The sequence below is a fragment of the Artemia franciscana genome, chromosome 21 (genome assembly GCF_032884065.1).
Source record: "Artemia franciscana chromosome 21, ASM3288406v1, whole genome shotgun sequence".
Taxonomy (NCBI): domain Eukaryota; kingdom Metazoa; phylum Arthropoda; class Branchiopoda; order Anostraca; family Artemiidae; genus Artemia; species Artemia franciscana.
This window is the reverse complement of record NC_088883.1, coordinates 2,110,710-2,129,437: the sequence shown is the minus strand read 5'-3', so window position 1 is coordinate 2,129,437 and position 18,728 is coordinate 2,110,710. Positions and strand designations below refer to the sequence as shown.

At 34.6% G+C, this 18,728-nt stretch overlaps 1 protein-coding gene across 1 annotated transcript in view; it reads left to right on the top strand.

Moving 5' to 3' along the window:
- The window catches only part of LOC136040585 (nuclear receptor coactivator 7-like), a 254,488-nt gene that overhangs the window by 155,398 nt on the left and 80,362 nt on the right, over positions 1-18,728 (top strand). Inside the window, exon 8 of the mRNA XM_065724830.1 lies at positions 8,804-8,937. Within this exon, the coding sequence (XP_065580902.1) occupies positions 8,804-8,937 (134 nt within the window). The remainder of the gene's footprint in view (positions 1-8,803; positions 8,938-18,728) is intronic.

The following is an 18,728-nucleotide window of genomic DNA, read 5'->3' as shown; positions in this document are numbered from 1 at the left end:
AATCTCAGCCAAAACTTAGCACGAGCTTTGGCTTGCCTTACTTTAGGAGAGCGACTCCAGCCAGGCTTGCTGATTCCAGGTTTAAAACGGCGAGTGGGTACAGAAGCCTGCTCAGCCGTTTTCATTGCATGTATAATCTCAGTACAATAAATGTCTAGTGCTACCAAATCACTCGAGCCATGCATCAAGAGCTGAAAGGGAACTTTTATCTTTCCGAGAATCTCATCACATGTCTGTTTATACTGGTCGGCGTTTATTTTATTCCACTCAGTCTTGGTAGCATAAATTTGGGGCTTATTCGGCCTACACGGGAAGAAGTTAGCCTTAAAGCACAAGCCAAGGTGATCACTTACTGTGTGCTCAGAGTCCACGGTGACTGGAGCACGGTGACTTAAAATGAAAAAAGCCAAATCAATGCCGAATATTATTTTGTTGTTTTGTATTTCACAAAAAAAATGTGTTGCTTTTGTGCTTTTATCTTCTCTCCCCGATGATCAGACCTGTCAGGACCGGATCTGGTGGGGGGGGGGGGGCTAGAGGGGGGTTCAGTGCCTCAGGTGGCACGCCCGGGGGCTGGTAAAAGAGCTTAAATTCTAAGATTTCTGGGCAAAAATTGTCACATTTACAGCATTGATGGTGCGATAGGGGGCGCCGAGAAAAAACTAACTCCAGCTCTGAGACCTGTTGTTACCATGCTCGGTAAATTTAAAATAATTTATAAGAATCATTATGATCATTATATCATAAAATGAAATATCATATCATAAAATATATAGATTATATATAATTATATCGATATATCGATATTATATCGATATAGAATTATATCATAAAATGATTCTTAATGAAAGAATCATTATGATCATTAAGAATCATTATAAAAGAATGCTTAAAAGAATCATTATGAATATTTATATCAAATCCTCTTTGCTTTCTGGAAGACTTTCATAGATTTTTGATCCAAGCGAGATTTCTGGTTGGATGCACTGTTGCCCCCCTTCTTTGTATTCTCTTTGAACGACCTTTCGCTAATAGATCTGCTTCATTTTGACACGCTTTTCGATGCTTTTCCCATTTCCTTTGTAACCTAATCATTGATAATGCGATGTTGGCTTCTAGCCAACAAGTTTGAAATAGCTTGTAGGGTGATCAAAAAGGGGAACACGAACCTTAACAATTAGATTTGTGTTTATTCCTGTAGAAGGCTTATGTATATTTGGAGGAAAGGGGGATAAAAGAAATGTTGAAGTGCCTTGAGGGAACTCCTGGGAGAAATAGACAATAGTATATAGCATAAAATTCTTGTTGGAATATAAATTTTTATATCTGTGGTTTCTTATGTCAGTCCTCCATAATGCAAGTACTTTATTCCAAAAATGTATAATGGTTGTTATTGATTTCTTTTCACAATGCTTCTAAATTTTCCCCGCCCCCTCTCCGTGTCTCCTTATTTCTACCCCTCTCTCTCCATTTCTCCCTCGAGTTGTGTGTCACTCTTTTTTCTGTCTATCTGGAAATCCTTCATAGATGGAAATGTATGTCGCAACACAATTATTGAGTTTTCAGTTTTTGGCTTTTCTGAATGAAACACTGTCCCAAGTTCTATGAAAATCATTTCTGAGGCGAAAGTTTCTTACAGTCAATTCCATTGGCTTGATTGAGGCTCTAATTCTAAAAGGGTGACCAAAACGAGCTATGAATTTGTGAGAAAATTGTCCTGGACATTTTTAATAGCACAGGAAAGTAATTTATGGCTTTATCTATTTTGGCCCATAACTTTTACTTATACTTGATTCATTTTACATCCTTTTTCATCCACAATAAAAAGTGAGAAAAATCCTGAGGGAGATTTTATCCATTTATTCAAATATATATTTGCTCCATACGAGGTACAAAAAAGAGTCCGTTGTTTTCATATTGATACTGGTTAATTAGTCCATGTTGTCTTTTGTTAGTTTGAATATTTTTTTCTTCGCTGTTTATTGTTTTTGTTTATTTATAATACTCCGTACTTTGTGTTTTTTATACTTTTACGGGTAATAAAGTTCATTCATTCATTCATTCATTATAAAACTGATAAATACGCTTAGATAAATATATTTGTTTATTATACAATAAAGCTGCTTGGTTTTTCTTAGAGCGGCAGCACTCAGCAGTACAAAGCAGTTTCGAAGATATGTTCTTGTTTTAATCTTTGAAACTCCGCTTTAAGCCTCTGCCTCTCTCCCTTTCCATAGAAAGGAAACCTTGTCTGTGCCGCCTCATATTGGCCTCAGGGTGTACATTACACAAGTTTTCCGAATTGAAACCAGGGTTGCCATCCGACCTGGAAAAAAAAATTAGCGATTTTTTGGTTGATTTAGTGATTTTCTTCAACAGTCTAGTGATTTATGTGCTGATTAAGAATTTTTTGGTTGAGGCAATATATCAAAATCACTAGAAATAGTGATAAATTGCTAGGAGTGGCAACTCCGATCAAAACCTTTACTGCGACTATGTTGGAGAAGCTCGTCGAGGAGATGCTTCCCTCCTCTTGTAAACGACACATCATTTAGCTGCATTGTTGTGGAAGAGGAGGATAATGTGATGGTACATTGGTTTCAGATGGCTTAGTGCTGTGAATAGTTGTTATCTTTACTAGTAGCCGAAAGGTATTTCTGGAAAAGGCTTAAAAATGTCATTTTTACTTTTTGTAAAACTTTGAATATTCTAGCCTTTTGTTATGGTCTCGGCGATATTCAGAAACACATATTCAATTGTATCGCACTTATAGAATTATCAGGATGATTAGGAGACAAGTCAACAATTTGGAAAATGGCTAGATGCTAGTTTAAAAAAAAAAAAAATCAAAAACAATCCTCCCCCCATAAGTTTCGAAAATTCCCTGCTTTTGTATCTTCGTAAAAATAATTGAAAAAAAATCTTACCCACTCCCAATATTTTCGTAAATTGGCATCCCTGCGGTTAGGAAGTCTACGAGCTGTTGTTTATTTGGTCTTTTTCTTTGCTTTGTTCTTCCTTCATTATGAGAGTTCCTTCCTCTTAATTTTGTTCAAGGGGAAGACAGCCCAACCTTTGGTAGGCGGCTGAAGGACAATTGTTTAATCATTTCTTCTTTTTGGCATTTCTTTTTTTTTCAAGACTACCAATAACGATAATAATTTTCTTGTTAAACCACTTTTATATAAAACAAGCGGAGTGAAAATCAAAATAAGAAAAATAAAGGCACATACACAACTTAAACTTTTATCTCTGACAAAAACAAGCGTGTCTTATTAATTTAGCACTAAGCAACTCAGACGAATGAATAACGTCAGCATCACCAAACTTGTCAATAATTCGTGTATTAGGGTATGAAGTTGGAAGGCACAGCCACAAGTTTGCAATATCTAAAATAAGCAATACGGACCTGAAGAATATCAGTTCTTCATTAACGAATACATACCACTTAAAAACAAAGTAGAATGGTCACAACACATGGAACACATTTTAGCTAAAGCTCGGCCTTAATATTTTTTTACTTCTTAGATTTTTTTTTATATAAATCATGTTGTCACTTTTTTCCTAATACATTTTTCCATTCTTCACTAGGTATATATTTTTCCATTATTCACTAGGTCACCAAGTCGTTGTTTTTGTCGCAATTTTGGAAAAAAAAAATAAGCCACTGTGTACGGCAAGTTACACGGATGTTATTCAAAGTCAATCAAGAAAGCAAAAGAAACATACTTCCGCATCCCAAGCTGGGCTCTTCTTAGCAGGAGTTAGCGTAGCCGCCTCAAGGAGTGGGGTAACATCTTCATTTCCTGGGACAACTTGATCTCTACGTCCTCTTTTTCTTGGTACCGAAGTCACTATCGCCTCGCCATTTACAGCTATAGCTTTCAAAGTACCATCTTTAGCCCGCTAAGCCATTTCACGACGAACGGTCATATTTTTCACGGTGTTAGTATTTTTAGAGGTTTGGTATAATTGTCTTCAACGTCTCTTTAACATCTCTCTAAACCTGAAGCCGTAAAATAAAGTGTACGAAACAGATATTCCTGACCAACGTAAACTTGAACGAAAAATTAAACGAAAAATTGAAGATCCACAAGGCAAATTATAGGCTGATAATATGGGTAAAAACAACGAAAGATATTCCCATTTATGTACATTTAAACCCAAACCAATATTCCGAAAATTAATAGAGATTCGTTGCACAAATAATGTCAAAGTAAATTTAGTCAATCTTAAAACTGAAAGGTCTTCTGTGTCCGCCATGTACGACACATCTGATAAATTATGGAAATATGGAGACCTAATTAATGATAGCACATTATGGATGCAAGCATTAAATAGATAAGGTGAGAGCACTATACCCTGTTGCACTCCAGATTGAGCTGGCACATACCTTGTCACACTCCAGATTGAACTGGCATATTATCGTAGATCCCTTTACGCGATTTCAAACAAAGAAACGAATTATTATACCATAATGTTAATTGGTTGATTTGATTAATGATACATTTGAAGCTGGTCTCATTCCCGCAGCTGTGTTTTTGGATATGAGAAAAGCGTTCGATTCGGGTTTACCACTCAGAGCTTATTCAAGCTCTTGACTCGATTGGGGTGAAGGGTTCAAGCCTGGAGTGTTTTTTTAATTATCATATCTACACAATCAGTATGAGATAGTACATAATGGATCATTTTTATCTTCAAAAAAGAAAATAGAGTGCGGGGTCCCACAAGGGTCAATCCTGGGACCCCTCCTTTTCGTAATTTTCATTGATCGAGTGAAGCATTACCTGTTGGAGGCTGTTGCCATCCTATTTACAGATGGCACTTTGCTCTTTCTAGAAGCGCCTTCACTTGATGTTTTTGTATAATAAAAATTCATAATGCAGTCTCTGAATTTCTAACTTTTCTCGACAAAATCTGTCAACCCTAAACTTGTCTAAAAATTTTTTCATGATATTTTCTAGACTTTCGTCCAGTGCTGGAAATGATCAAATCATGGTTAGAGGAAATGTGATAAAAAGAGCAGCAGCAACGAAGTATTTGGTATTTTTAATTGATGAAAACTTGTCGTGGAAAAACAATTCAAGCGCGATAGCTGAAAAATTAAGCAAAGGTCTTGGGGTGATGCGAAGAATTAAAAATCTGGTCCCAAAAAAGTTTCCAAAAATGATTTATTTTTCTGTTTTTTATCCATATATTAGCTACGGACGCTCTATCTGGGCAAGTAATTTTGCCATATAGTTTCTAAAGAGTACAAAAACTTCAGAATAGAACTGTAAAATTATTATCGGAACTTTATGATTCTGGTGAGGTTCCTGCTCCTGAGCATTTAAAAAGAATAAGTTAATGGATGTATCCCAAATTCGAGGTTACTAAGACGCGATTTTCTCATACAAATATTTGAATCGTCTGCTCACCCTTGTTTTCTAAAAACTTTTTACTTTTAATAGAGACCATTATGATCAGAATGCAAGGAAAGCTGATAACTCAACTCAAGAGTTTAGGAGTACCACTCGGGTGTCTTATGTGATTCGCCATTATGGTCCTCATGTTTGGAATATATAGCCCGAGTGTGTGAAAAATTCGCCTAGTCTCCCTGCCTTCAAGTCACGGGAAAAGAAGTTTCTTTTATCTCGTGAGTGATTTTGATGTGAAGCCCGCCCCAGGTTATCATTATATTCAAGGCATTTACCTGATTTTTTTTTGCTGTTAATTTTTTTTCTGTTTTCTTCTTGTCTTTTCCCCTTTCTCTTTTTTCCTTTCTTCCTTCATCAGTCGAGTTTCTTGTGTTAAGTAGCGCGATATGAGTATGGTTTTAATTAGCTTGGGGTGATAACTGCGCTTGCCCTTCCAAGCTTATTGCCTTTCTTAGCAGGCGAACGGCGAATAGTGTTTGTTTTCTTTTTAATAAATGTATTTCTCATATCCATAAAAAAGTGTAATGGTAGGGTTCACTTCATATTCTGACAATTTATATGGTTGTATAGAGTGAAGTCTAGAGTGATGGTTAGCTTTTCGGTTTGCATTTTTTGTTTTGATGAATTCCATATGGAGTGGTTGGCCTAGAGGACCATACCTGCTATAAAGCCAATGTAAGCTGTTATATTTATTGGGGATTGTATATTGGTTTTTCTTGGTAGTAAATATTCTCTCTAAGAGAAGTTAAAATTTTGACACAAACAGCAAGTGTCCGCCATGATGATCAAAGGTCCCTGGAACAAGTCATGTTGCTGTTGGTAGAGTTTGCATTTGGAATTCAGACTTGGGAATTTTTATTTGATGAGAATATGCTAAAAACAGGAATGTTCAATTGAGCAAAGAAGCCAATGTCAAGTTTTTGGGGGTTGTCTCTTTTAATTCAATCCAGTCTGCTGAGGTTTTTCTCATTTGATGTGAACATGACATTTCTTTTCTTTTCTAAACGATTCGTATACTGAGTGGTTTGCTTTGTTGGCTGGTGTAGGGTATAAGGATTGTTCGTAATTTCGTTTTGTTTGATTTCATGTTTTCAGAAAACAAGTGTTCACAGTCGCTTTTACTAGAATCAATAAGTTCTGAATTTACAATAGAAAATCTGTTGAATGCATTTTCTCTTTGATTCGTCGATTCTGTTGTTCTGAAGTGTCCTTCTTGAAAGTTGTGTTGAATATCCAATGATTATAGATACAATAAAGAAATCATTGATGAAAGCTCTCCAATTTATTGGTTTCAAGTTTACACTGTGATGTTGGATAATTTTGTTTTTCTTTTATAGTTGCTTCTTATGGAATGTATTAGGGATTAGGGATAGTAAACGAGTTGTCTTTATATTTGATCCTAGGTGCACTGAGATTCGAACTTTTGGGACATGGGCTTCATTGTAGGTGGAAAATAAAATAAAAAATCGGGGAACTCCGCCTACTAGGTCAAAGACCCATTTATGCTATTTATACTGCGAGAAATCTAAGTTTTGAAAGTAAGAAATCTAAACCTTTTCCAGAAATAATCTTGGAACCATCGGTATTACTGTGAACTTAGGCAAAGAGAATTCACAAAACCGTATTTGGAATGTTGAAATGCGGGGCAGTAGGCCCACTTCTAACCATATTAGACGATGTCATTTTACAAGGGCTGAAGAACCGAGCCCCCGACTGCTGCGGGCGAAGTGGGTAGATTAGAAGGGAAAAGACCCGTCAAGTAAGCTTTTGCTTGGTGAAATATCAGAAGCAACCAAAACTACAAAAAAAGACAAAACAAAGAATGAATTTTGAAATCAAGAGTATATTAATGTTCAAGTTTAAGTTTATTAATTGGAATGAAACGTAACAAAAATACATACATATATATATATATATATATATATATATATATATATATATATATATATATATATATATATAATACAAGAGAAACAAACTCATTCAACTAAATTTTCTACCATGCCCATGGACTTGTAGGGAATGGGCGTGCCAGGAATAATTTTTTTTTTTTTTTTTTACTGGGTATAAGCACACATTTATTTAGATATGCATATAAGCTAGTAGATCTGCATATCAGAACATCCTGGCATAGGAGTGTGCGCATCTATTCTCATCTCGGTCAGGTCGATGCTGCAATCAATTATTATTAGTACTAGTAATATTATTAAACACAATGTTGGCTATCTAAAGCTAGTAGCTTTAACTTGTATAGTTTTTTTCCCCAGCAATGATGGCAATGGTGCGTATTTTCTTCTTCGTTTTTGGGGTAGGCGGGGCAGGGTCAGTGAGTAGAGCCAATGGTGCTAAAATTTCGGAAGAATGCTCATGTTTCTGGAAATTTAAAGCCCTGCTTCTTTTTCGGGTGGGATTTTGTTGAGCCAGTGATGTCAGATTGCGGAAGAGAGCTTTTAGGAGCCTTTTTAAACAAAACAATACGCACCACAACTATTTTCAACGCACCACATTCTGATAAGTCAAATTTAATTTTGGGAACTAGATTTCCCAGCACCTGATGAAAAAAATGTAAAGAACAACCTATTCTTCTCTTTCTTCAGTAAATATCGCCAATTTAAATGAAAAAAAAGACACATGGGGTCACTTAAAATAGCCGTATTACGTGTTTATAGTATTCCTGAGTCTTCCACAGACAGTAAATGGCACTACTCGTGAGCTGGCTAGTAAGGCAGGCTTAGCCTTTCATCTGATACTCGTGACTATTAGAAATATGTCAAGTAATACTTGTCAAAACACGGGAATTGGCTAGACTTCGAAAACAAATCCAACCAAATTGTTCCTGGCTAATCGTTTTTAGCCACAAAAATTTGATATCTTTGCGAATTCATGTTTTCTTTGTTGTTTAATTCAAAATTCCAAGAAAAGGAAAGCTTCTGAAAAACTTTCAAGATATCCAATTTTTTGAAAATACTTGCGTTTCTTGAAAATTTCTTGAAAACGCACCACAGCTAGGTTCTGATTTCTGCCATTTTCTGTGATGAGGAAATAATTTAGCCTTGAATAAGGACATTATAATATCGAGTAAAAACCCGAGATAGTCGATTGATTTACAACTATTGAAAAACTATTTCCATAATCATTCAGTTTGAGAGGATGTACTACCATGCGGTAGTAGCCTAAACATCCGAGGCTTCATCAATTTTTGGGCAGTAGTTCATAATTGCCCATCATCTACTAAGCTGTAAATCGTCAGTTTCGTCTTTGGGTTGAGAGAAGTTTGGCTGAAATCTCATAAAATGCTATTTAAGCCTAAATTTTTAACTTTACGGAACTGTATCTTTGTTTTTGCATTATTATATGCTCTTATATAATGTTATGTTTAATTATAGGTTTTGAAGAGGCTATCACAACCCTTTGCGTGGATGGAAGAAAGCTTGTCGATCCCCTCACTGCCAACCACATCTTTGAAAAGTCTCAGAAGTCCAAGCAAGGGTGAATCGTCAATATTAAGCGTTTTGCCAAAGTAAGTATTGAGCTCAGTACCTATGTTCTAAGTTCTAAGTTAGGAGACACTTCAAAAAAATACATGAATAGTTTCAGCGTAAGTATCAAACGTTTTATGGAGAACAACTGGTCTCTGGCACAAAGAAATCCATCTGCTGAAACCAATTCTGCTCCTTTCAGCGTATTGCAGGCTGCACGTCACAGCGAGACATTTTATTCACAGTATAGGCAAGCTAGATAGTGTAATGGCTGCAAATATTAACGTTGCTTGTTTTACAGTTCATTAGCAATTATTATATATATTTTTTTGTTCCATTGCGACTGAACCCTCATGGGACCTAACTTTCCTTCAAACAATCCCCCATGTAACTCAACCCCCGTGCAATTCAATCCTTGTTTAACTGAAACCCCATTTAACTCGACCCTCATTCAACTCAATCCCCGTGTACCTGAACCTTGCACAACTGCACCTTTGTGAAGCTCAACTCCTGTTATACTGAGCCCTAGCCCAAACCAACTCTCGTTTTACTGAATCCTCGTGCAGCCTAATCCATGCGCAGCTCAACCATCATTCAACTCAATATTGGTACAACTCAATTCTTACGTTTTTCCTTCTTACGTTAAACGTAAGAAGAAAAAAAAAATGCAAGATGGGTGAAGCAAATTATTTAAATAGGCTACATCAGAGTTCCATGCCTGAACATTACAAATTATTTGCTTCAAAAAGTGGCTGTATTATCCGAATGGTGAAATCCCTTTGTGAGCCTGTCAAACTTGCCGGTATAAGTTTTGTTCATTGTATTCCCATGAAATTATGTTAATTTATTTTTTCATGTTATTCATTTGTTTATCTATTCTTTATTTATTTTTACTTATTTAACTACTATTAGTGTTATTATAGTGTCCTTAATTACTTGTATTGCTACTTATATAGTGAATTTTGTTTATTTGAAGTTTTGTACTTTCCACTTTCTAAAAAAGTTTTGTAACTTTGTAGATGCTGTGAGAAGTGGCTGAAGTGATTGGATTCACTAACAGCCTCTTTGGCTTAAGGCAGATTTCCGAAATGTATTTTTTACGCTTAATATTACAAGATTTGTCCCACCTATTTTACAATTAAGCATTGCTCAGTACCTGGTAATAATATTCTACTGGTACTACATTTTTCAGATAAATTTGTTGGAAGATAAATTTCAGTCATAAAAGTTCGTAATGAGTTACAAAATGCTACTCCTTATGAACAATTACAAACATTACACATATTAATATTGTAATATTGAATATTATATTACAAATAAAATTTTGTAATGTTGAACAATATTACAAAAATATATGCTTTCAAAAACAGTGGAATGATGGCAGTTTATTATTGTTGAAATTCCACAGCTTCCTGCTTAGCACGGCTTTACTACAAAAATATCATTCATCTCAGATTTTGATATCATCTTCTTAGTAAGGTACCACGGCGGGAGAAAAAAGGATTTGCAATGACGGAAAATATTGAATGCAAACAAGAAATATCTTTATTTTTAACAAAGGATTAGATCCAAAAATTTACCTCTACACTTCTCCAGTAACCTGGAGAAGCCGAGAACAGAAATTCAGCCGATAGTCGCAACTGAGAAACTGTTTCATTGAGGAACCTGTGGAAGGACAGCTTGTTAATCACACCCGAATTCGATTTGGCACAACTTAAAACTGCTAGTGAAATTAAAGGGAAATCCATTTTCATGGACATTTTTTAAGACGGTGAAAAATAATGAATAGAAATTTTTTTAACACAAAAATTATAACGAAAATCTGAATGTAGGGCTCAAATCGGGGGAATGTTATGGATATAAAATTTGCAGACATATGCAAGTCGGTGAGTTGAAGTAAAAATATATATATATATATATATATATATATATATATATATATATATATATATATATATATATATATATATATATATATATATATATATATATCTGAAATCGGACGCGTATACACCTTTTGCTCTGACTAAAATTAGAGACCCCTCAACACAACCGCTTGACAGTTCCTTCCGGTTACATTATTCGCTTTTTTTGGATATTCAATTAATGGGCTTCTTAATTATGAATCCTCTCGTCTGAGACTGTTCCGAAATTACAAAATTTATTTTTCAATAAGCTCTCTGAATGTGGTATTCACGAGTGCCATTAATTTGGTATTCAACCTAATTTTTGAAATACACTTCAAATTAAAAAAAAATACCATCGTTATTTTGCATATTGGGAAAGCATTCGAGGGAGAAATTGGGGGGCGGGGATTTTTAAATTAAGTAAGTTTGATTTTCATATCTTTTTATGACCCTTTGCATATGTACGCTAATCAAAATTAATTAAGTAGCTAATTTATGTAAATTTAGTATGAAGGAAAATTTTCTTCTGTCTGGGATTAACTCTATTTTGGAAGTCAAGATGTTTAAAAAATAATCGATGCCTGTGTCTATCGATTCCGTGCCTTTTTTCGATTTATGGACTCGATTCTCCAATAAAAGGGGATTTTTGAGAGAGATTCTTGCGAGGGTTGGGAATTTTAGGGAAGAATCTTCCGTGGGAAGGAGAATTTTCTGAGTTAGGAGGGAACTGCGAGGGTGGGAGAAATTATTCGTGCGGGGGATTGTCTTTGGGGACAATTTTCTGGGCAGAATTTTCAAATACTTTCAAAGTTTTAAATACGATCTTCATTAGTACCCGAGGATTGTTTTGTGGATGGGGAATTTTCTCCGGGCGAGATTTCTTTTGAGATTGCAGAATCACATGACGGGTAAGGTAGTTAAGAATAATGATGATAAAGTATTATGTCTAATTATAAAATTTTAAGATTCTATGCTCTTGCCATTTAAAATATAGTAGGACAGTTAATATGGCTTCAGTACTGCAGATATTAATGAGGTTTAATATTTTGACATTTTCCTTGAATTAATATTTGATAGGTAATGATCGCATTCCATGTGAGGCTTCTTATTTTGTTTTTCTTAAGTTTTTTTTTTGAGTCAGTAGAATAATGTTCAAGGCCATATCTAATGGGGTGGGACCTGGCTTGACCCTCCCCCCTGAAGTGTTTTTCCAACGTAACGAAGAATCAAGACTTTTGGTAACAATAAAAAAGTAACAATTAACAACTTTTTGATGCGTTTTGTTCAGTTTTTGTACCCCACCCCCCGAAAAAATCCTGGATAGTGCCTTGATAATGCTACTACTGATACGACAAAATATTTATGGCAGCATTAAGTCACCCGCTACACTGGTAAACACTGATATTCCTTTTAGCAATATTCGTCCATTTCATCACTCATCAGAAATCCTTTGTCTACTTTCCAAAGAAATCGGTTACCATATTTTGTCCTATTCTTAGTTGGTCAACATTCTTATTGACTTGTTGAAAAATGTGTAAAACGAAAATTAGACAAGACGGAAAAATACAAAAAAAAAATACAAGAAAATCTAAAATTAGAAAAGTTTAACCATTCGTTTGCCACCGTGGCTGAATATCTACTACAAGTTTTGCGTGTTTCAGGTGTTTTCCCTGGATTCTTAGAAGGATCCTAAATATCCTAAGATCCTTGTGGAAATTCTGGTAAAGGCTTAATAAGGGCATTTTAGGTCAGAATAATTTATCAACAAAACATCAATCATAGCCATGCCTAAGCAAAACTAACTGCCATATTTTTTTTAAAGTAATATAAATTAACACACTGATTATTATTAGTTTTAAAATACTGACAATAAAAGAATAAAGATTTTATGGACAATTTTTTTTTCCCAAATATTCTGTTGAAGTTGCTGGGATTTCTTACCATTTGGTGTGAAAATCATTTCTTAAGGTAAAAAAAAGAGTGGAGGGAAAAACTATCATTTTCTTTGTCCACTCTAGTAACTACTTATACATCAAATGTTTATAAAGTTTTAAAACATACTATACTATTATAAGTATACTTATAATTATATTTATATTATACTTATATTATACTATACTTATTTATTATATATTATATTATAATATATAATATATATATAGTATATTATATTATACTTATATTATAATCATACTATACTATATTAAACATACTATTATAACGTGACTAAGAAGCAACTGATTATAAATATAACTACAGCTATATATCAATAGATATGGTTGCAGATACGGTCATAATAAATGAAATTTTTGAAAAATTCCGACTACATCAAATGCAACTCTTGATGGAACTGAATCACTTAGTATAACTAAATAAATAAATAATTATTACCATAAATATAGTATAACTATGGCTGTCCTCTGTAGTTGAGTCGTACCATTCGAAAGTATTTGACCCCTGTTCAGATATTACAACTAAGAATTTTCACACCCCTCTTTCTCCTCTGCAGCTTCTATTTAAGATTTGAATGCTATCTTGTGGTTTCTTTAAGAGTTCTCTGATAGAATTTCTGATGGATTTCGCCGGGTCTGTATATACCGGTGACTACTTTTTTGCAGGGGGGGATGAGGAGGATCCGTATATATTAACATCAACTTTTCGTTACATAGTTGTATTTGGAAACTTTGTAGAAAGACTGCGCTAATTCTTTGATTAATCCTAAGTGATTAATCCTCAGATTTTGAAAATATCTTATGGTATTTTCGTTGAAAAACCGGAAAAAACAAATAATTTTTTTTTTTTTAGATGCAATTTTTACGTCTTCATTGTATTAAAAACGAAAAACAATCCTTCCAGGCAGAGGCGCTTTCACATAATCTCATCACTGGAATCGAATTTTAATGCTAAGCTGAAGTCTCAAAATACACAATTGTTGTTATGTTCATGATCATGATAAATATATATATATATATATATATATATATATATATATATATATATATATATATATATATATATATATATATATATATATATATATATATATATATATATATATATATATATATATATATATATATATATATATATATATATATATATATATATATACAACTATCTTCTAATAACAACTCACCACAGCACCAGGCTGCCTGAGGCCAACACAGCTACGCACGCTCCTCTTTCCTAGTCTATTCAAAACCTCCCTCTTTACACCCTCCAAGGAAGTTCCCATTTCCTTCAAATCTTTCTTTATGAAATCCTCCCACTCCAATCACGGATGACCCCCTTTCCGTTTAGCCCTAGACGGTTCGCCGAAAAGGACATATCTTTGACAATCTATCATCCTTCATCCGCAAAATGTGCCCTAGCCATCTCAAGCTTTCTCATATTGTAGCCATAGAAAGCGGGATTGAACCACACTTTCATACAGCCCAATGTTTGAAATACGATCAGTCCGCCGGGTACCCAGAACAATCCGTAGGCAATTTCTCTGGAAAACATCTAGCAAATCTTCATCCGCTTTTCGGAGCGCCTATGCTTCAGAGCCGTATTTGACCACTGCCATCACTGTAGCTTCTAATATTCTAATCTTGGGTTTGCAGAACTTATCCTCCTATTCTTCCGAACTTTTTTAACTGTAGAAAAAAAACCTGAGCCTCGTCTATTCTACTTTTAACATCTTCACTGCTCCCACCGTCTTTACTAATAATACTACCAAAGTAAGTGAAGCTGTACACCTGATCAATCACTTCGTCGCCCAATGTCACCTTTTCATCTTCACTTATTCTTAGCCTTAGTAAGTAACTTAGTCTTCTTGACACTTATTTTCAAATCTATTCTAGCACCCTGAACTTGCGAAACCTCTAACAGTTCATTCATTTTGCTCACACTTTCATGGACGAAGCTCAAATCGTCAGCGTAATCTAAGTCCTGTAGAGTTTTTCCTCCATATTTGATTCCTTGGTCTCCCATTGCCTTTCTTCTACTTCTTAAGACACACTCCATCAAAATTGTCTATATAAAAAGCGATAAAACACAAGCCTGCTTAATTCCTGATTTAATACCAAGTCTGCTGCTGACCTCATTTCCTGCTTTAACCGCAGCAATATTTTTCTCGTACATAGCACTAATGACTTTAATGTATTTGTCCGGTATGTTATACAAGGATAAAACCTTTGCTAAAGCTCTTCTATTGGCAGGATTGAACGCTTGCTCATAATCTATAAAACTGAGGACCAAAGGTGTCTGATGACTTAGGCCTTTCTAAATTATCCAAGAGTAAAAATTTGGTCAACACATCCTCTAACTTTTCTAAAACCTCACTGTTCTTCTGTTAAAACTTTGTCTACAATATCTTTCAGTCTAAAAAGGATCACATTACTAAGTAATTTGCTACCTACAGAGACAAGACTAATGCCTTGATAATTACCACACTCATTCTTATCACTTTTCTTTTACAATGGTTTGAGTACGGTTGTTCTAAATCGCTAGGTACTTCCCCTTTTTCAAAAATTATATTCATTATCTTCTGTAACTTATTTCTAGCTTCAGATACGATACGATACGATACTTTATTAATTAACAAAATTAAAACTCTTTACATTACACATCTACTGCACTGATGGAAAAACATACGTTTCTGTTGGCGTGCAGTAGTAAAACATTAACCTTTTTCTAAACACACCAAAAAATAAAGTAATAAATAGCTAACAAAAAAGAAAAAACATACCAAAAAAAAGATCAATCTCCTTCACAATATCCCCCCATAAAAAAAAGAAAAAAATCCCAACAATCCTACTCCCTCAGTACCACCCAACCACCCACTCCTCCTTACCACCCCCAACCAACCAGACCTCCCTACCATCTCCTATCTCCTCACAAATAAATACAAATTCAATCATTCCTTATTAAATAATCTTTTAACTTTCTCTTAAACTCTAGAAGATGCTCAACCGCCCTGATGCTCACTGGTAGATAATTCCAGACTGAAGTTCCAAGAAACTTTAATCGAAATCCTGATCTTGTGCTACTCTTAAGCTCAATCACCAATTTATCACTATCCCTCGTATCATATTCATGAATATCACTGTGAGCACGGTAATTGTCACGAAAAACACCTGGGACTAAATTATGCACGCACTGGAAAACGAAAACTGCTGCTTGATAATCCCGCAGTTGGCCCACATTAAACAAATTTAAAGACTTAAAACAAGCACTTGTGTCATTCACATCCTTGACATACTTGCCAATGATCCTCACGGCAATGTTCTGAAGAATCTGGACTCTTTTGAAATTACTATAAAAATTGCTGCTCCAAATCAGACAGCCATATGAAATATATGGGTAAACAATTGAGTGGTAAATCATTAGAAGAATCCGCTTTGGCAAGGACTTCTTCAATCTACGAAGCATTCCAACTCCTCGGGCAATTTTTGAAGAAATAACATCGCTGTGATGCTTCCATGAAGGGTTTGAATAAATAAAGAAAAAAATCGTAAAAAATCCTAAGTATAGAAATATATGAACTTGTTGAATAGGCTTTCCGGATAAAATCACTAGATCTCTAGCGTCAACTGGCATGCCTACTCTGCAGAAAGTCATTAAAAATGACTTTTTCACGTTGACACACAGCAAACTGAGGTTCATGAAAACCTCCAAGCTTCTCAATGCATCATTTGCTTTCAGCACAACCTCTTCGATCGATTTAGCACACACTGTCAAAGCTGTATCATCAGCAAAGGTTGTTACATAGACATCTTGAAGATAAAAACACATCGCATTTACGTCCACAATATAAAGTAAGGGACCTAAAACAGAACCTTGCGGAACTCCACGTTTTAGTCGATAAGAAGATGAAGTCACATCATTAAGTACTACACGCAGGGATCTTCCAAGGAGATAACTTTCAAACCACTGTAAAGAAGTGCCGCGAATTCCCAGACATTTGAGTCGGTCCAGCAAAATCTTGAAATCTGCAGTATCAAATGCTTTCCTTATATCAATGAAAATTGGCATTGGTAAGTACCCTTTATCCAACGCACCACTAACACATTCCACCAGATGCTGCAAGGCATGAGTTGTGGAGTATCCCTTTCGGAACCCAAATTGGGTTTCACTTAATAATTTATTAACCTGGAGAAAATCATATAGGCGTTTATGGACAATTTTTTCTAATATTTTTGAGAAAAAAGGTAAAATGGAAATCGGTCGCCAGTTTTCAATATCGCTTTTGCAGTCACCCTTGTGGAGGGGTATGACCTTTGCAACTTTAAGCTGTTCAGGGAACTTACCCTTTTCAAGAGAAAGATTAATAATAAACACCAGACAGGGTGATATATACCCCAAAATTGCTTTAAGCCCTCGAAGAGTTAAGCCATCCACTCCAGCTGAATTAGACTTCAGTGACTTTATAATTTTACTCACTTCATCACTAGTACATAAATTAAAATTCATTTCCAGAGATTCACTTCTTATATCACTAAAATTACTACCCTGTATTTCTTGATACTTGTCATAAACACTAGCTTGCACTTCAGGACCAATATTCGAGAAAAATTTACCGAATTTATTAACAGTTGCACTTTTATCATCACGGTCGCAACCACTTAAACACACTTCTTCATTCCTCTTATCTCTTTTGTCACCAATAAGGTCATTTATTGTCCTCCACGTTTCTTTCATGTTCCCTTTGCTATCCTCAAATTTATGATTTTAAAAATTAGAAATTGCATTTCTTCGAAGTTTATTCACTAGATTCCTCTGTGTGTTAAATAGGTTAAAATCTTCATCACTTCGATCATCTAAATATCTCTCATATAACCTATTTCCATCGACATCCATGGCTTTAGAAAAACAGGTTTTTTGGACTTTTAGTATTTAGGGGGCATGCTCTTTCATAAATAGGCAATATGGCCGACATAAGGCTATCTAATGCTCTTGAAGGGCATTCTTTTTCTTCAAAAACAGGACTCCAATTGATTATGCTAATCTCTTCTGCAAATTTTTGGAGATTTTCTTTCTTCATTAGTCTAGTTATAACCTTCTTCTTTCTCAGTTTTTTCACAGGGTGATTAATTGTAGCTATTGATGGAAGATGGTTAGATCCAGGGCAAAATATTACATCAGCGAAGCTCCTGTGAAGAGGTGTCATATTTAAGAAACTCATTTACCACACTGTCAGCACCTGGAGCCTTATTATTTTTTAGTCCTTTTAGTACTGTCTCTAATTCTTCCTCAAAAAACAAATCTACCTTCACATCCAGGGTATCAGTAACTTCTTCATTTTCCTTTATATCTTTTCCACCCCCATCTTTCTTTAACCTTTATTATCACTAATTATGGCCCTGTTCCTACCTTTTACTGGGACAAGTCTAGATTGTTTATTAACATGCCAGTACAATATTTTACTATTATACAGTCTAGCTGAATCTTCAATCCTTGACAATTTTATCCATGGCCTCCATTTCACATCTCCTTAAGTCATATTTTAAAACTTTCTCCACTTTCTTTATATTCCTTTTTTTCATTTGATCTATCACTAAGGTACAAGCCTCTTCTCCTCTCAATTAAACATAAAGCTTTTCCACTAATATTTCTAGCTGCGGCCCTAACTTTCTCCCCCAAGACACTATCAGCAACCTCACAAACTGTTTTCCTAAAGTTATTCCATACATCTTCAATATTTCAAAATTTTAAACGTCAAATTTTAAACTCTCAAGTTTAGTATTCAACTGTTCCTTACAATTTTCTCTCGAATTCTCATCCTGGAGTCTATCAACATCATAACATATATATATATATATATATATATATATATATATATATATATATATATATATATATATATATATATATATATATATAGTCTACAAATTTATATATATATATGTATAAATGTTACGGTGAATGTATGAATTCCAGTT